The sequence below is a fragment of the Trichosurus vulpecula genome, chromosome 7 (assembly GCF_011100635.1).
Source record: "Trichosurus vulpecula isolate mTriVul1 chromosome 7, mTriVul1.pri, whole genome shotgun sequence".
Taxonomy (NCBI): Eukaryota; Metazoa; Chordata; class Mammalia; order Diprotodontia; family Phalangeridae; genus Trichosurus; species Trichosurus vulpecula.
The window spans coordinates 241,938,507-241,955,737 of record NC_050579.1 but is presented as its reverse complement, the minus strand read 5'-3'; the positions used below and the strand labels follow the sequence as shown (position 1 = coordinate 241,955,737).

At 51.1% G+C, this 17,231-nt stretch overlaps 2 protein-coding genes across 2 annotated transcripts in view; both read right to left on the bottom strand.

The window, feature by feature from the left end:
* Nucleotides 1-32: 32 nt before the first annotated feature.
* Nucleotides 33-17,231, bottom strand: part of CUL7 (cullin 7) — a 35,078-nt gene continuing 17,879 nt past the window's right edge. The window contains exons 7-25 of the mRNA XM_036769436.1: nt 16,533-16,743; nt 15,054-15,159; nt 14,433-14,660; nt 13,340-13,430; nt 12,998-13,166; nt 12,225-12,330; nt 11,826-11,921; nt 10,409-10,584; nt 10,007-10,140; nt 9,419-9,598; nt 9,075-9,184; nt 8,809-8,991; nt 8,489-8,649; nt 8,057-8,294; nt 7,232-7,400; nt 4,338-4,477; nt 3,309-3,438; nt 2,910-3,109; nt 33-2,679 (exon numbers count right to left, since the gene is read on the bottom strand). Coding sequence (XP_036625331.1) covers nt 2,362-2,679; nt 2,910-3,109; nt 3,309-3,438; nt 4,338-4,477; nt 7,232-7,400; nt 8,057-8,294; nt 8,489-8,649; nt 8,809-8,991; nt 9,075-9,184; nt 9,419-9,598; nt 10,007-10,140; nt 10,409-10,584; nt 11,826-11,921; nt 12,225-12,330; nt 12,998-13,166; nt 13,340-13,430; nt 14,433-14,660; nt 15,054-15,159; nt 16,533-16,743 — 3,146 coding nt within the window. The 3' untranslated portion in view covers nt 33-2,361. The remainder of the gene's footprint in view (nt 2,680-2,909; nt 3,110-3,308; nt 3,439-4,337; nt 4,478-7,231; nt 7,401-8,056; nt 8,295-8,488; nt 8,650-8,808; nt 8,992-9,074; nt 9,185-9,418; nt 9,599-10,006; nt 10,141-10,408; nt 10,585-11,825; nt 11,922-12,224; nt 12,331-12,997; nt 13,167-13,339; nt 13,431-14,432; nt 14,661-15,053; nt 15,160-16,532; nt 16,744-17,231) is intronic.
* Nucleotides 315-1,190, bottom strand: LOC118857855 (transmembrane protein 121-like). Its single transcript, XM_036768348.1, has one exon. It carries the CDS (start codon nt 1,188-1,190, stop codon nt 315-317), a length of 876 nt encoding a protein of 291 aa, XP_036624243.1.

The following is a 17,231-nucleotide window of genomic DNA, read 5'->3' as shown; positions in this document are numbered from 1 at the left end:
TCAGCCCCCAGAGCAGAGATGGCAAAGCCCCCTAGACTTCAGTTGTAGCTTTATTGTGCTGAGTTTGACACTTGAGGCCCTCGGCCTGCATCAGACTGTTTTGATTTGGACAGCATACTCACAAAAACCCTCTCAAGCCCCTGCAAGGAATACTTTGTTTAAAGCCATAGACCTGTAGACCAGGTTCTGTCTCACAGTTCCAATCTACAGGTCCAAGTTGAAGATAAAAGGACTCAGGCAGGTTGTGCTGGTGAACGTGATAGCTTAGAAGGGCAGTCCATGTCCATCTCATCTCCCTGTCCAAGCAGGGCAGGTCATGTTGGCCTCACCGCCTGAGTCGAGCCTGTAAGGCCAGGGTCAGGGGGTATCTGGGGTGATGGTGGCCCAGACAGCCATTGTTTTCGGTACTGTAGAAACATGCAGAGCTTGAGGGCCAAGGCCAGCAGATTCTTTCCTAGAAAGATGCTGGAGACGTAGGTGTCACGGAAGAGGAGCAGATGAGTGGCTCGGATGAGGCTTGTGGCCAGGTTAACTGTGAGCAGGCTGAGGAGAGGGTAGAGGACCATGCGATGTGGCAGGGGCTGGGGACCTTGAAGGCTGAGCTCGCCCAGGGCTGCACATGGTAGCAACAGCAGCAGTGCATAGCAGTAGAAGAATGTGACGCCCTCTGCCCAAAAGGGCAGTGCCCTCTGAGGTGGCTCCCACAGCCCTGCCTGTACATCTAAAACATCCAGCAAGTCCACGACCACCCATAGCAGGTGGCTCCGGAGTTCTTCACGCCATCGGAAGGTTGACAGAATCTCAGGGGCCTTTGGAGACCCCAGCAGGGCAAAGAGTCCAGGCACACTGAGTGCTAGCACCAGGGTGAAGGCCTGGCGGGCGGGCGGGCCAGGGCAGTGACCCTCAGCCCTGCAGCTCCGGTAAATGAAGTAGACCTTCATCTCCAACACAAAGATGTAGAGAAACCAGAGTAACATGGTGCAGCCCCGCCGGGTGGTATGGGCTTCCGCACCAGCACCAGCCACCACAGGGCGAAGTACCAAGAGCAGGCAGATGTTGCCTGCAGAAAGCAGCAGCCCCAGGCCCAGCCACCAGCCTCCTGGGCTCTGCCCCATGAGATAGCCATCAGCCAGCAGCATGCTCCCTGAAATCAGGGCCACTACCAGCCATGTGGGGCATGAGGATACCATCCTGCCAAGCCCCTTGTGCCCATGCACAGCTGGGCATTCCTTCATACCCTTTGCCCACTGCTCTGTTTCTAGGTCCCATGCCCCTTCTTCCCCCTAACTCTGGTCTCAGGTGCTGAGTCTTCCCCCCCCACCCCCATTGTCAGCGTGTCCTTCCCCTATGGCCTGCCTGTGCCAACGTCTCCCTCCTCCATCCCGGGCCCACGCATACCCACGCTCTTCTCCCCAGGGGCTGTCATCGGTCCCTTGCTCCCTTCTCACCCCTCTCCCAGTCAGCTCTCTAGGCAGCCCGCGGCTCCTGCTGGGCGCTTCGTGGAGGACAGAGGGCCCGGGTCTCACCCCTTTTTCCAACTCCTTCCCCCCACTAGCTCAGAACCCTATCCCGCGGCCCCGCCCCGGCGAGGGCTCATCCCCGGCCTGGGCGAGCCGCTCTGGGCTGCAGTGCGGGCGGGACCAGAGCCGAGGCCACTCGGCGGAGCTGAACCGAAGAAAGCAAAGCGCAGAGCGGGCCTGAACCTGGTCGGGCACGGGCGCGCGCCCCGCTGGTGGGAGCCGAGGGGGGCGGGGCCAGGGCCTTTGTGTGACTGGCCAGAGGGAGTTGGGGGAGGGACCCTGGCCGGCCGGGCCTCTCCCCAAGGCGGTGCTGGGAGATTACGGGAGTGGCCCTGCGTGCCAGCCCAGCTAGCTCACTGTCCAGATTTGGGGAGCCCTTGGGTGCAGCATGCTCTGGTCGCTAGAATTATAGGGCTTTAAGGCATAACGCACTTTGCTCACAATTCCCCCGTGAGGTAGGTAGTGCATGTATTATCTCCACTTTACAGTTGAGAAGACGGAGGCCCAGGGACATAATGAAGTGACTTGCCCAGAGTCCCACAGCTATTAAGTCTCCCTAAGCTGGGATTCCACCTCAGGTCTCTCCTGACCCTTCTTTCCAGTACCTCTCAGTGTGCCTAGAAGTCGTTGGCCAGCTAAATTGCCTTGAGATTTTTCCCTAACCACTACCCCTCCCCATCTGTGCCTGTACCACAGTCCCCCCAGACTGCCTCATTCCTCCTTACTCTTTCCGCTTCATGATGACAACTCCCATCCTCCCTTCCCAAGCCTCCCCCTACAGCATAAACTCTGAGCAGAGTCCCAGATCCTATTGCTGTAGAAATCACCCCAGCTGCCAGGACTATCGGAAGGTGGAAAAAGTCCGAGTAGGAGGGGAAGGGCTGGGGGTTGTTCGGGTTCGGATCTCCAGGGTGTGGAAGGTAGAGGGTGGGGCAGGTCCTAAGGGAACCAGATTGGGGGGTATAAGGGGGGGCCCCTCTGGCTCTGGGGCTGCATATGCCAGGACCTGGGGCCGGTCCTCCTGCCTTCGAACATAGCCCTGGCCCAGGAGATGGAGGATGCAGGAGAGGACGTCGGCCCCACTACAGCCATCCTCTCCACCCATGCTGTTGCCCAGATCCCTGGGTGAAGACTTGCCCTTCTGCCAGGCCTCCAGCACCTAGGGACACACACAAAGATTAGTGTCGCCCAACCCCAAATCTCCCTCTGCATTTCCCCTCACAACAAGAAAGCCCAGATGGGCACTCTGTAGTGCCCCCAGATCCACATGTGCCCCTTCCCTTTGGTGGCCTCTTCATTATGGAGCTGGGTATACAGATGCTGCTTCCCAATAACCATTCCCCAGGGAGCCCCTGCCTCACCACCTTCCATGAACCTCTTCCCCTGTACCAGACAGACAAGCTGATCAATGTGCAGGCCCTTCTCCCCATGGGCTTTGAGGATTCGGACAAGGAGGCAGCTCAGGAGGTTCCTCTTGCTCTCCAAGGTTCGGCACTCATCCTCCTCCACACTCAGGTACGTCTGTGGGGGGAGCAGCCACAGGGCCTCCCCCCCAGGTTCCTCCTCCACCTCTCGAAGCTGCAGCACACCTGAGATACACCCACCCCACCCCACACACATATACATACTTCTTAGACAGATGGGATCAGGAGAAAGGGCACATCTTTTCCTAGGATAGGTGGTGGTAAGGCCCAGACTTCCTTCTCCTCCCCTTCTAGGATTCCCTGTCCTGCTGAGGAATCTTGTCCTGAATAAGGGCAGAAAGGTCTCAAAGACTCTATTACCTACCCCCAGGTGGGAGATCCTGGCCTTCCTGGAGGGTGAGGGGGCCAAGACCTGAAGTGAGGGGCTTAAGTGCCTGCATCAAAAGCTCTGAGGAGAGGTCTGAGGTCTGCAGCAGAGTCTCCAAGGCCACCTCCTGGAGAAAGGAATAAGAATCAGAGAGAGGCTGGGCTTTTAGGGGTCACCTGACCCTGACCTGATTGATGAATATCTCCTACAACCCTGACAAGTAGTCTGGGCCTCCTAGAGGATGGGTTAGCAGTGACAGGGGCAGAGATCAAACATGAAAAGGACACTGACATTGAGTATAGAAGAAAAGAAAGATAGGAGCATTCCCCAATTGATGAGAATTGTTGGAGAGGATGTGGAAAAACTGGGACATTAACAGCGTGTTGGTAGAATTGTGAACTGATCCAACCATTCTGGAGATCAACCGGGAATCACGCCCAAGGAATTATAAAACTGTGTATATCCTTTGATCCAGAAATACCACTATTAAGTCTGTTTCCCAAGGTGATCAGAGAAAAAGGAAAAGAACCTTTAAAGCTCTCTTTGTAGTGGCAAAGAACTGGAAATTGAGGGGTGTCGGTCAATTGAGAAGTGGCAGAAAGTAAGCTGTGGTATATGGTTGTGATGGAATACTACTGTGCTGTAAGAAATAACAAGCAGGTTGATTTTAGAAAAACAAGGAAAGCCTTGCATGAAATGATGCAGTGAAATGAGCACAACCAAGAGAACATTGTAACAGCAATATTGCTCAAAGAGTAACAGTGAATGACTAAGCTATTCTGAGTAATGTGAATAATCAAATCAGCTACAAAGGACTTAGGAAGGAAAATGCTATCTGATATGTGCAAATATGTATCATATGGTTCCACATATATATCTCTATCAAATGGTGACCTTTTCTGATATGGGGTTGGGAGGGAGGGAGACATCTTGGAACTCAAAATGTAACAAAAAAAAATAAAATTTAAAAAGTAAAAGATAGGAGCAAAGATGGGAATAAAGAGACAGACAGGGAGGGGGAGGTACCTCCGCTTGGTTGAAATGCAGAAGAAGCCACATCTGCAAAGTGGAGACATGCAGAATCCGAGCTCTGAACAACAGTTCAGCCCGGCCCAACCACGACCACTGCAGTAGGCGCTGCGTCCCCAAGGCTGGCCGATTTTGACCTAGTGGGTAGGACAAGAGGGAGCATCTATGAAGCAGTCCCTCCCCATCCAGTACTGTACACAGAATTACAGATTTGAATCTAGGAGGAAACTGGGCCCAGAAAGGCTAAGTGATTTGCTCCAGGCCACACAGGTAATAAATAGCAGAGTCAGGATATGAACCCAGGTCTTCTGGCTCCAAATATAGCAATCCTTCCACAGCATCTCTGATCTATGGTTCTTTCTTTGTGGCTGTCTCTCAATCAGTCAATGAATATTTGTTGATAATCCAATGTGTTCACAATCTCGTTATTTTGGCACTTCCAACAGTGCAGATTAAAACCTATCCATGCCTACTCACCCTATGGGATCCTCATTCCTGTCTTCCTGAAAATCTGCCCTAAGCATGGGTAGTGACTGGAGTTCTTAATGATGACAGTAATAGAAGCTGATCTTTTATATATAAAGTTTACAAGTTTTATATATAAAGTTTACAAAGAACCTTTTAATCTCACAGCCCTCATAACAACCCTGAGATAAGTATTTACAGAAGAGTAAAACAAGTCTTAGAAACATCTATGTTAATAACTTGTCAATAGCCAGCCAGCTATGTCACTCAAAGGTGGGATTTGAACCCATATCTCTTCTAACTCCCAAACGTGTCACTCATCTGCACCATTAACAGTCTCTACCAAGCATGTGTCTTGCACTCTGCTTGATGCTTCTGGGGGAACCATAAAACTAAAGGCAGGAACCCTCCCCTCATCCCCCAAATCTGGCTAACTGCTGATGGGCAAGGGGCAGATCAGACCAAGGGAGCCATCTCTCCTGAGCCCCACCCACCACCTTCGCACATCCCATTAGAATCTCCTCTTTTAACCTTCTTATTAAAGTCACCTTTCCCTTTACTCCCTCCTAGATAAATGCCAACCCCCAAGGGAGAGAACCTGGAGGACCTGTTCGGCTCAACCCTCCATCCTCTTCATGGTCCTCAGCCCCTCTAACGCTGTGGCTTTGGGATGGAGATGGCTAATCTCACCCTGTGGATGATCAGAGTTGCCACCTACAATCTTCTCCCCATAAGAAGGTAGGCTACTGGGCCTCACCACAGTGGTTGGGGCACTGCGGCCTTCCTTCAGTCCTGCAGCCGAACCCTCCAATATGCATTATCTCTCTCAGTTAGATGGTGATCTCCTTGAGAGCAGGGATTATCTTACTTATAGTACTTTACACCTAGCAGACAATAAGTGCTTTCCCATTTTCTTTTATGCATTCAAGTCATCATCTCTGTCTTCAATCCTGCTTCCTAGATGAGACTCCTCTGACTCAAACTACCCAAGAGCAGGAACTGTGTTCCCAGGATTGAGTTTGGGGATTCCTGAGGGCAGAACAGGGACCAAGTGTTTTTACACTGTCTGCAAAGTTTGAAAATTGTCCCCTTGGTGGGTAACCTTCAAACTTGTCTAATGCTGATATGTCAAGGAGGATCGAACTTTCTGTCATTAAAAATATTTAAATTAAAGCAAGCAAACAAAAAATATTCCCTAGGTATTACTCCTAGCACTAGCTCTGGCTTTGCCTGAGTCTTGAAGACTTTATCTCTTTCATCACAGAGGAAGTTCTCCTTGAGGAGGAGTACCATGTTTTCCTGTTTCCTACATCTTCTCTTCATCCAGGGTCCAGTATAGGAGTCTGTCCATAGCAGATACTTAGGAGACATCCTACAATGCAAAAGGCACTGGACTGGGAGAAAGGACACCTGGGTTCTAGTTCTGGCTCTTCTGGGACGACTTGTGAGAGACCCTGGGTCCATTACCTTCCCCTCGATGGGCCTCGGCTTTCTCAACTGCAGAATGAGGAAGTTGGACTAAGTGATCCCTGAGGTTGTGCCTGGCTAACTTGCTTAATATTCTATTCTACCAGAGGAAAAACAGATTAGAAGTGCCATACTTCTCTAGTACAATGACGTGCGCCATCTGGTGGGCATTAATGAGCCTTTCGTCTCCCTTTGATTGTGTTGATTCGTTTCAGGGGGACTCTTCCTGACCCCACCTGGGGTTTTCGTGACAAAGATACTGGAGTGGCTTGCCGTTTCCTTCTCCAGCTCACTTTACAGATGAGGAAACTGAGGCAAACAGGGTAAAGTGACTTGCCCAGGGTCACACAACTAGTATATGTCTGAGGCTGGATCTGAAGTCAGAAAAATGAGTCTTCCTGATTCTAGGCTCAGTGCTCTATCCACTGCACCACCTAAATGTCCCCCCGCCTTTGATACCAAAGAACTTTATCTTGAGTATAACAAGATATCGGCTTACATAGATTTAAAGCTGGAATGGACTTCAGAGAGCCAATCTGGGCCAACCCTCTCATTTTACACATATGCAAAGTGAAGCCCAGAGAGAAAGGAAGCAGTCAGTCATAGAAGAGTCAGTACCTTTTGGTGTCCCTAGTGAACCCCAAGAGTTAAGTGATTTGAGCAAGGTCAGTTAAGTAGTAACTGTCAGAGGCAGCATGTAAAACTAGGTCTTCTGATGCCAAAGCTAGGGCTCTTTCCATTGTACCAGTGGTGACCAGCTTCATCTCCACCTCCCCCATCCTTCCCATCCCCCTGACTCCTACCCCAAGTGCCCAGGGTCTAGCTGATGACTCTTCTCCAGAAACTCTCCCCCTTACTTTTCTTCTTTTACTCTGAGACCTGGAGCCCCACTCTGTCATGGACAGCACACCCCTCCTACTCTATACACCCACTCCCAGCTGTCCACCCCATCCTCTTACTCTGACTGTAGAAGTTGGAAAATCGGTTGAGGCTGGTACTGAGAGCTGGAGGGAGGTACTTAGTGGGCTCACGGAGATAGCAGAAGGGGGACACAGGCCAGCAGTGGGGAGACAGGACCAGCACAGACACTTCAGGAGCTGGCTCCTCAGGCAACTGCTCCTCCACTGGCTGTGGGGGTAAATGGCTATCAGGGACCTCCTGCATTCAAGTCAATCCAATTTAACAAATACTTAATAAACTCTTAGTATGTGCAAGGCACTGGGCCTGGTGGTCTGAGGAATACAAACATGAATACCCCATATCCTTCTCCTACTCAGGGAAGTGTTTCCCCAGCTCCATATCTTTCCTGTCCTCCCATCCCTAAAGCCCCTGTCCGTTACCTCCTCTCAGGGCTTGGCTTCCAGCCTCTTTCTCTCACCTCACTTCCTCCCAGGAATGGATCTCTGGCCCATGTCCCTCACTTCCTCCTGAGGATGGGCTTCCAGCCTCTTTCTCTCATCTCACCTCCTCCCAGGGCTGGGTCTCTGGCCCCTGTCCCTCACCTCCTCCTGGGGTTGGGCCTCTACCTTCTATCAACTCACCTCCTCCCAGGGCTGGGTCTCTGGTCCCTGTCCCTCACCTCCTCCTGGGGCTGGGGCTTCAGCCTCTTTCTCTCACCTCACCTCCTCCCAAGGCTGGGTCTCTGGCCCCTGTCCCTCACCTCCTCATGGGGCTGGGCCTCTAGCTTCTCTCTATCACCTCAACTCCTCCCAGGGCTAGGTATCTGGCCCCTGTCCCTCACATCCTCCTAGGGCTGGGGCTTCAGCCCCTGCCTCTTGCCTCACCTCCTCCTGGGGATGGGCCTCCAGCCCTTGCTCCTCATCCTCTTCCTGTTCCAGGAGTTGCTGGTCAATCTGCTCAAGCTGGAAGAGGTGGAACTGGTGCTGCAGCTCCTCGGATGTGCTCAGGCTGCTCAGCATCTGCTGGGGCAGTCGGTTGGGGAAGCAGAGCCCAATCTGCTCCAGCACGGCCTGCTCCAGCCAGCTCGGACCCAGGCTCAGGAGGCGGTCTGCCAGATAGTACCTGCAGTGCATATAGCCCAGGCCTTACTGAGGATGGACTCAGCACCAGCCTTTTCTTGGGACCTTGGGCTTCCCCTCTCTGCTGCTTCATGGGGCTCTTCCTTCCCTCAAGTCTGGAGGGACCCCTAGAATCCCCACTCAGCCACGCCTCAGCCCTGCTGCCCTCTGCCTTTCCCTCTGAGGCCCCACGCTCACTGGTAAAAGTGCTCAAAGGTGGTGGCGAGCTCTAGGCCAGAAAGGACCATCATGGGCTCCAGGCTCCGCTGCAGCTGGCCTAGCACCTCTTCTCCTTGGGGTCCACCTACACGGCTCCTCTGGATCTGCTGGTCGATGTGCCGGGCAAACTGTTCACTCACCTGGGCACAGGAATAGATGGGAGAAGAAGTGGAAAAGGGGCAGAGAGAAGAAGAGAAGGGATGGGAAGAGGGGAGAGAAGAGGCCCTGGCGGAGAGGACTGGGAATGGAGAGTGGGGAGGAAGCACGCATCTGAGGATGAGGGGGCAAAGAGGACTCACGTGGGCAGCAGTGAGAAAGGAGAGCTGGAGCAGAGCTCCAGAGAAGCCCTGGCGGAGGGCCAGCACGAAGGCTGCCCGAGGCCCAAAGAGCTCTGCCCCAGCACTCTGGAGCCGTTCATAGATGTCACAGTATTTGGGCACAAGGTCCGGGGCCTGCCAGGCTGCAGTCAGAAACCTGCTCACCTGAGGGCAAGAGGAGGAGCATGAAGGGGTGGCCACTGTTGTCTAGACCTTCCCCACACCCTGCCAGCCCCCACCCTGCCCACCTGCTCTTGTACCACACCTCTCCAACACTGGGTGATACCCCTCAGGCTGCCACCAGGAGGTCCCAGTCCAGCCTCTGGGTTTAGATCTTGACTTTTACTATTCTTGCCATCTGTGGAGACAGAGACAGAAAGAAGAAAAGTCTGAGGATTTTCTCCCACTCTAGTCCCACAACGTTCTAGGATGAAGGGCAGAAATAGTAAAGAACATCACAAAGAACTGACAGCATGAACCAGGGATGAAAACCATGGAAGAGAGGGTAAGGGGAGGAGGGAGCTGGGTAACACTGCTGGGAGGAAGATAGACATCTGTCCCCGGTAAGGATGACATCTTTCCTGGGACTCACTGGGCCACGTGAGTAGCTTGGACTGGAGCCCTGAGGGAGGTTCCACATGCACCAGCAGGTGGGTGAGGCATCGGACCCGTGAGGTAAAAGCATCTGCTTGTTCCTGTTTGTGCTGGGCCTTCTCTCTGTGCTCTAGGTACTGGCCCAGCAGCCAGGCCAGGGGACTCACCCCACTGCCATCTGAGAAGGGAAGATAGTTCAGGAAGACACTGCAACATGGGAACAAACAGCAGGTGAAGGGTCTGGATTGGGAAAAGGAAGGGAAAGGCTGAGGGATACTTCCTGAGGGGCAACTCCAAGGAACAGGTTAGAGGATGATTGACAGGAAGAGTTGCTAAGGGAGAGGTTTTGGGATGGTTACCAGGGGCAGCTCTTGAGGGAAAGCTATCCTAGCAAAACTGATGGCAGTTGCTAGGGTAGAGTTTCCGGTTACCAGGGGCAGTTTCTGGGGGAGACATTATAAGATGGTTACTAGGGAAGGTGTTACAGAACGGCTACCAGGGAAAGCTCCTGAGGGAAAGCTACCACAGCAGAACTTGTGGAAGTTACTGGGGGCAGTTTCTGGGGGAGAGGCAATAGGATAGTTACCAGGGGCAGTGATGCTCTGCACCAAGGGGCTGACCAAGGCCTCCCAGCAGGTCCTTCCCAGTGCCTGGGCAGCCTCATCATCAGGGAGGAATCGATCTGCAAAACTCTGCTCATGGCGCAAAGCCCCGTTCAGTCTGGTGACAGGGTCAGGAGCTAGAGGCACGAGCCCCAGGCCCCAAGACTATCCCTCAATACCATACCCTGAATGTTCTCCTGTGAAGAGCCCCACCCCCATGGACATCAGGAGGGCCTCATCCCCCAGAATTGCTCTATCCCCCTTCTTGAATCCCTCAGGATTCTCCCAGGCAGCCACTCTCACCCTGCCCCTGACCTCTTCACTCCTGTCCTGCTCCCCCACCTCCACCACGCTAGCCCCAGCCCCCCAGACGTCCCTCTCCACACCTAGGGCAGAGCTGCAGCAGGCGCTTCCGGTCCTGAGCAATGTCCTGACTCCAGGCTTGGGCTCGAACAGTATAGAAAAGGTGTGTGCGGCGACACAGCTGCTCTCGGAACAGTGGCCAGAAGGTGGGTTTGGGGCCCAGAACTTCCACCCCTCGAACACGGGTATCAATGCCACCCTGGAACGCATGGTTGTCACTGACTCCCTGCAATAGCCCGGCTCCCTCCCCAAACCCATCTTGAGGGAGGCCTGGAAGGACGTTAGGACCTGAACCCCATGCCTCTCAAAAGCTCATAGAAATTTTTTGTTGTTCAGTCGTTTCAGTGACGTCCGACTCTTCGTGACCCCACTTGGGGTTTTCTTGGCCAAGATACTGGAGCGGTTTGCCATTTCCTTCTCCAGATCATTTTATAGATGAGGAAACTGAGGCAAACAGGGTTAAGTAACTTGCCCAGGAGCACACATAGCTGGCAAATATCTGAGGCCAAATTTGAACTCAGGTCTTCCTAACTCCAGTCTGGCACTGTATCTCCACTGTACCATGTAGCTACCCTATATTACAGCTGGCTAACCAGCCCTCTCTTTTTTCAGAGTAAAAAAACTGGGACCCAGAAAAATGAAATTATTTATCCAAAGTGTCTCAGGTAGTGAATCGAGGTGGTAAAGTCAAGATTAGAACCCAAGCTTTATAATAGTAGGAGGAGGAAGAGGAAGAGGAGCAGTGACAGCAGCAGAAGTGAATATTTATTAAGCACTTACTTTGTGCCGGACACTGTGCTAAGTGCTTTATAATTATTATCTCATTTGAACCTCATAACAACCCTGGGAGATAAGTGCTATTACTGTCCCTATTTCACAGGAGAGGAAACTGAGGCAAACATCGGTTAAATTACTTGCCCAAGGTCACACAGCTAAGAAGTGTCTAAGGCTGGATTTGAACTCGGGTCTTCCTGACTCCAGGCCCAGCTCTCTTCTCAGTGTGCCATCTAGATGCCCCAGCTCTTATCAGCTAATTCCAAATACCACAACCTTTCCAATACACCATGCCTTTAGATCACCTTCCCTACTTCTAGGACTATACTATTCACTGGACCTCTTCCCAACCAAATAAGTTGAACAAACTTATTAAATGCCTACCATATATAAGCCATTGAACCAAGCCCTGTGGATACAATGAGGAAGTAAAGTCCCCACTCTCAGGAAGTTTACATTGGGTCAGTTCCATTCAAACTCCATTCAACACGCACACACACACTCTCTCTCTCACACTCTCTCTCTCTCTCTCTCTCTTTCTCTCTCTCTCTCTCTCTCCCCCCCTTTCCACAGGGCTCAGTCATTGAATGGCTTTACCCTTCTCTCCCAGTCTTCCAAGGGCAGTCTCTGCTCCCTTTTCCCTCTCTCAATGCCAGCTTCCTTTACCTGCTGGCAGCGCCTGATACGGATCTGAAGGATGGGCCAGAAGCGTGTCATGTTTTCCAGGAGAAGTACCCGACTGTCAGAAGGCATGACATTTACCTGCATTGGGTTGGGATGTGAGAAGAGTTTGTAATTCTCATGATGGAGAAGCGAAGGCTCTATATCCTAAAACTGTGGCCACTTTCTTCACCTTCACCCCCACCTCCACCCCAAATCCCACAGATCCTCTGGAATCTAGAATTCTTTGGTCCTGTTCCTAGCTTCCCTATTCAGGGAAGAGTCAAATGCTCTGTCCTTGGGGAACAGGACTCACAGACTCCTGGGGGGACTAGGTCCTCCCTACATGAAGCCAAGAATAGGCTTTTCAGTAAACATTGTAAAGGAGCGAGGGATGGTCCTCACAGTGCTGAGCTTTGTAGTGATAGAGCTGGCATGGTCTCCCCCTAGCACAACCACCCGGGCTGGCATGTAGCTTGAGTCTTCCTTAGCCACCAGCAGAGTCAGCTGTCTGGAGATAAGGAAGGGAAGAAACTCATCAGTGACCATATCCATAAAACACCTCAGAAACCCTCTTTACCTTTCCTGCCTCACTTCAGGGAGTCATCATTTTCCATCGAGCCAAGACGTAGAAATTTTGAGTATATCCCTAGACTATGGAGTGTAGATTATGGAGTGTGTGTGTGTGTGTGTGTGTGTGTGTGTGTGTGTATGTGTGTGTGTGTATATATATGTGTGTGTGTGTGTGACAGACAGACAGAGAGACAGCGAGAGACAGAGAAACAGGGAGAGAGAGCGAGAGGGAGAGAGAGCAAGAGGGAGAGAGAGGGAGAGGGAGAGGGAGAGAGGGAGAGGGAGCGAGAGGGAGAGAGACAGAGACAGAGACAGAGAGACAGAGAGAGAGAGAGAGAGAGGGAGAGAGAGAGAGAGAGAGAGAGACAGAGAGAGAGAGAGAGAGAGAGAGAGAGAGAGAGAGAGAGAGGGAGAGGGGAAAGAGAGAGAGAGGGAGAGGGAGAGAGAGAGAGAGAGAGAGAGAGAGAGAGAGAGAGAGAGAGAGAGAGAGAGAAACCAGGGCACATGAAGTGTGACATCACGTAAGTCTATAGCACAGAAAACACATTATCAACACTGTCTTTAACCCATGAAGTCTGTGTGTAGGTGTGTCCATCCTACCCCACCTGACAACAACTCCATGGTGCATATATAATGTGATGTAGTGAGAGCCAGCACTGCCACTGGATTCCCAGTAGGTCTTGGGGTTCTGGTCAGTCAGTTTGCTGGCCCCGTGAGAATTGGATGACACCTCCACCTTCTCCCAACACTTGTCTTCCACGTCCACACCAGAACCTGGGGCCAAATAGAGTGGAAAGAAGAAATTCATCTGGTTGAGGAAAGGACATGGGACAGAGAATTCCAGAGAGAATTATAATCTCTGTTGCTGGAGCAAGAGAGGACTGGTAACACTAATGAGCAGGGGGGAGGCCACTGACCCTAACTAATGGTAGGGGAAGGACACTGACCCTGGCAGAGATGCCTGAGGAAGACGTCAAAGAAAGGGATGTTAATGGGCTGGTGGGTTCGTCTGTGCTCTTCAATCTGGCCGAGCACCATCTGTAGTAAGACCACAGGGATGAAGGCAACATAGAGGAGAACATAGAGAGGAACACAGAGGGGTGGGAAGGAGCACAGGGACAGAAATAAATTTATATGGGGAAAAGGTCAAGGGACTAAGCAATTCTGTTCACTCCTCCCCATCTAAATCCTGAAGAATATACCATCCAACAGGAAATCAGGCACAACAGACAAGCTTTGAAAGCTACAGGTTGAACTTAAATACTTAAAAAGGAAAGCAAACCCACCTCTTGATAGAGAGGGGATGGACTCAGGGGGTAAACTGAGACTTTTTTTGGGGGGGAACATGGCCAATGGAGTAATTTGTTTGCCTGACTATGCTATGTCATTACAAGGTTTTGTTTCTCTTTCTTTTTCAATGAGGGGTGGTGGTGTGGAGATGGGAGGAAGAGAAGTTGGATTTTCATTAACTGAAAAAAATTAAATAAAAAAAAAAGAAAATCCAGCTGTCCACAACATAGAGTTGTAGTTTTACATATATGTAACAGGTGTATCTGCCTCTTTTTCTTTTCTATTATGTATATGCAAGTGCCCATTTTATTTGGGGTTTAAAATCAGAATAAAAGTAAGTTAAAAAAAAGAAATCAGGCAAAGAAGAAATAACCTCTGGTCAGTTAGGTCATGACCCTTGCCCCCTCCCCCCCTCAAAAAAAAAAAACTAGGTAGCTAGCTTATGTGCATCCCCCCCCTTCCTCTCTTGCTCTAATCTCACATTCTCATTCAGCTTTGTCCCCCACCCCCAATCTGCCTTCTTTTCCTCAGGTTCCATATGGCTCCATCTCGTCTCCTTCTGCGCAGACTCTACCTGCCTCCATCCCACCTCCTTCTCCCCAGACTCTACCTGCCTCCCTCCCTCCCTTTACCTGCCTCAGTCCTACCTCCTTCTTCCCAGCCTCTACCTGCCCCGCTCCCAGACTCTATCTGCCCCCATCCCACCTCCTTCTCCCCAGTTTCATCCCCTTCATCTACCATCCTCCTCACCTGGATGCAGCCGGCCAAGATGCTTTCCGTGAGGTTGCTGTAAAGTTGGGCATGCTTCTCATACTCGCCTACTAGATCCTGGAGCTCAGAGCCCAGGAGTAGTTGTTCCTTGTGCTTGTCCAGGGCCTTGGTGAGGACCTCTCGAGCTCCCAGGTGGCACAGAACCACAGCGCAGTCCTTGTGTAACGTGGCCAAGTGATGCAAGAAGCAGATTAATTCCTGGACCACCTAGAATGGGCATCGAGGCAGGATGGGATCAAGGTTGATACTGAGGCCCAGGGAGGCAGAGGTCAGCCATCTCTCTGGGAATGCCCTATTGACCATCCTCCCAGGAGGAAGATGAGCCTCATTCTGCCACTTTCCATTCAAGTCAACAAGTTGACAAGCATTTACTAGGCACCTACTGTGTGCCAGGTACTGGGCTACATATCCAGAACCTGTCTGATAGGTGCCTGGGACTCAGCTCTCCTTACCCACGAGCCCCTCCCACTTGAGCAGACAGAGAACATCACCCGGGTATTCATGGCAGCATTTGGCTGTGTGAACACTGAGAACCCCCAGGTTGACCAACGCTCCAGGAATCTCTGGTCCTCCTTTCTCCGGCCCCTACCCTCTAGGTACCTCATGGTCTTTGCTGGGTGTTCTCAGGCTGGCCAAACAGGAAGAGGCCGCTTTGTGCCAAGGGAGAGTTGAGTCCACAGAGATCTCCAGGAGACGGCTCAGTATTCTGAGGGTCCAGAAAAAAGCATTTCAGATGGGAAGATGGACACGTGGATTGGATGTCAGGCCCACGTTTGTACCCTCTTTTATACTTCAACACCCCACTTCCTGGCCTAAGCTCTGAAGAGAGGAAGGATGGGGTGGGTGGAATTCTGGTCACAATGGCTGTAAGCCAGCAGTATGTTTATGTAAAACGTATTTGGTCAGTATTGTTATTTACAGATGATGAAACTGAGGAAAACAAAGATTGTGACCCTGACTTGCCCAGGGTCACAAAGCTAGTGAGTGTCTGAGGTTGGATTTGAACTCGGGTTTTCTTGACTCCAGGCCTGGCACACTCTCCACTGAGCCACCCAGATGACCCTAATGGGGAGGTTTGGACTAAATGATGTTATAAGGTACTTTCTAGCTATGAAATTTTTATATTATAAGCAATGACACTGCATGTCCTATGTAATATCCCATATTATAAGATCCCTCCCATGTCCCGCATTCTGCGCAGTAATATTCTAATTCTAAGGTCCCATCTAGCTCTGACATTTTGATTCTATGTTTTGGGTGGGGAGGGGTTTATGCAAGTATTCAGGACCATTTGAGGGTGTCTGCACAGCAGAATGGAAAGAATCCTGGATTTGGGGGCAAAAAATCTAGGTTCTAGACCTAGTTCTGTCAATTACTCCCTGTGTGACCTTGGATAATTAACTTCATTTTCCTGGGTCTCCGTCTCTTCCCCTTGTAAACTGAGGCCACTGGATGAGATGAACTCTAAGGTCCTCCCCCACCCCAACTCTAAAATCCTATGCTTCTTTTTGCTGCCACATTTTTCAGAGTGCTGAGAGGAGGGCCTGGGCAGCTGTAAAGCCAGAGAGTGTTTAGCTGGGCATGTGCAAACGAGCACCCCTGCCCCTGTGCATGGGGTACCGCTGAGTAAGGGCCGGAAAGCGGCTAGTGAGCATCAGTGAAAGCCTGCCTGACCCCTCAGGTAGGTGATGTTGGAGTGTGTTCATGTCCTCAAAGATAAACTTACCAAATGAAAACAGTAATGACAACAGACAACTTTTAAGGTGTGCAAAGTACTTTGCATATGTTATCTCATCTGGTCCTCTCAACAACCCTGGAAGGTAGGTAGCAGTATTATCCTCATTTTACAAATGAGGAAGCTGAAGCTGAGACTTTTTCCAGGTCCACACTGTTAGTAAGTATATGGGGCAGGATTTGAACTCAGGTTTTCCTGACTCCAACACCCTATCTACCCACTTAACTGCCTCTGAGGCAAGAAGACAATCTCGTGGGGTTGGTATAGTCCTCTTTACACTGTCTTCTTCCCTTGCTTTCCTTCCAAACTTCTGGCTGCCCCCACCCCTACCCGCACCCCCTCACCTCAGCCCAGTCATTTGAAGGGCCTTGTTCTCGGGGGTCTCCAGGCTCTGTAGCAGCAGCAGGAAGGCTTGGGGCTGGCGCTGGAGCTGCCCCAGGAGCCGGCTCACTTGACCCTCCCCAATGCCCTCCTGGCATATGCTTAGCTCCAGCTCCAGGAGCAGCTGTCCAGAGGGCTCTGCAGCCCCCACCAGGCTCCGAAACAGCAGCTCAGCTGCAGCCCCAACAAACACAGGGTGAAGAAAGGGGGTGACGAGAGTTGGCTAGACTTAGCGAGATGAAGGCCCTAGAAAATAAACTGGAAACACTTTTTCCCCTTCAAAAAATGAGGCAGGGGGAAGAAAGCATTTTTTGGTTACCTTCCATTCAAAAGTCAGGGGACAAATGTTATTGTTCCCTGTTTTGACCCCCTCCCCCTCCCCCACCTTTGCCAGGCTTTTGTCCCTATAGGCCTGTACATGTCCCAATAGAAAACAAAACGAAACATGATTTTATGGATGAAGTATATATACTACGTAGTATATTTTATGTTCTTAAACAAACTGCCTTTAGTTCCATAAAGTTTAAAAAAATTACACTGCACAAATTGTCCATTTTTCCTCAAATTGTCAATTTCTTCACCAAAAAGACGAAACAACAACAAAAAACCCTCCACCCACAACTTCAACATTTCCAAAAATTATTCATCTATGATCACGTTCT

What these genes read in the sequence shown, in the direction of transcription:
- LOC118857855 (XM_036768348.1), bottom strand. Translation starts at nt 1,190, where the DNA reads ATGGTATCCTCATGCCCCACATGGCTGGTAGTGGCCCTGATTTCAGGG.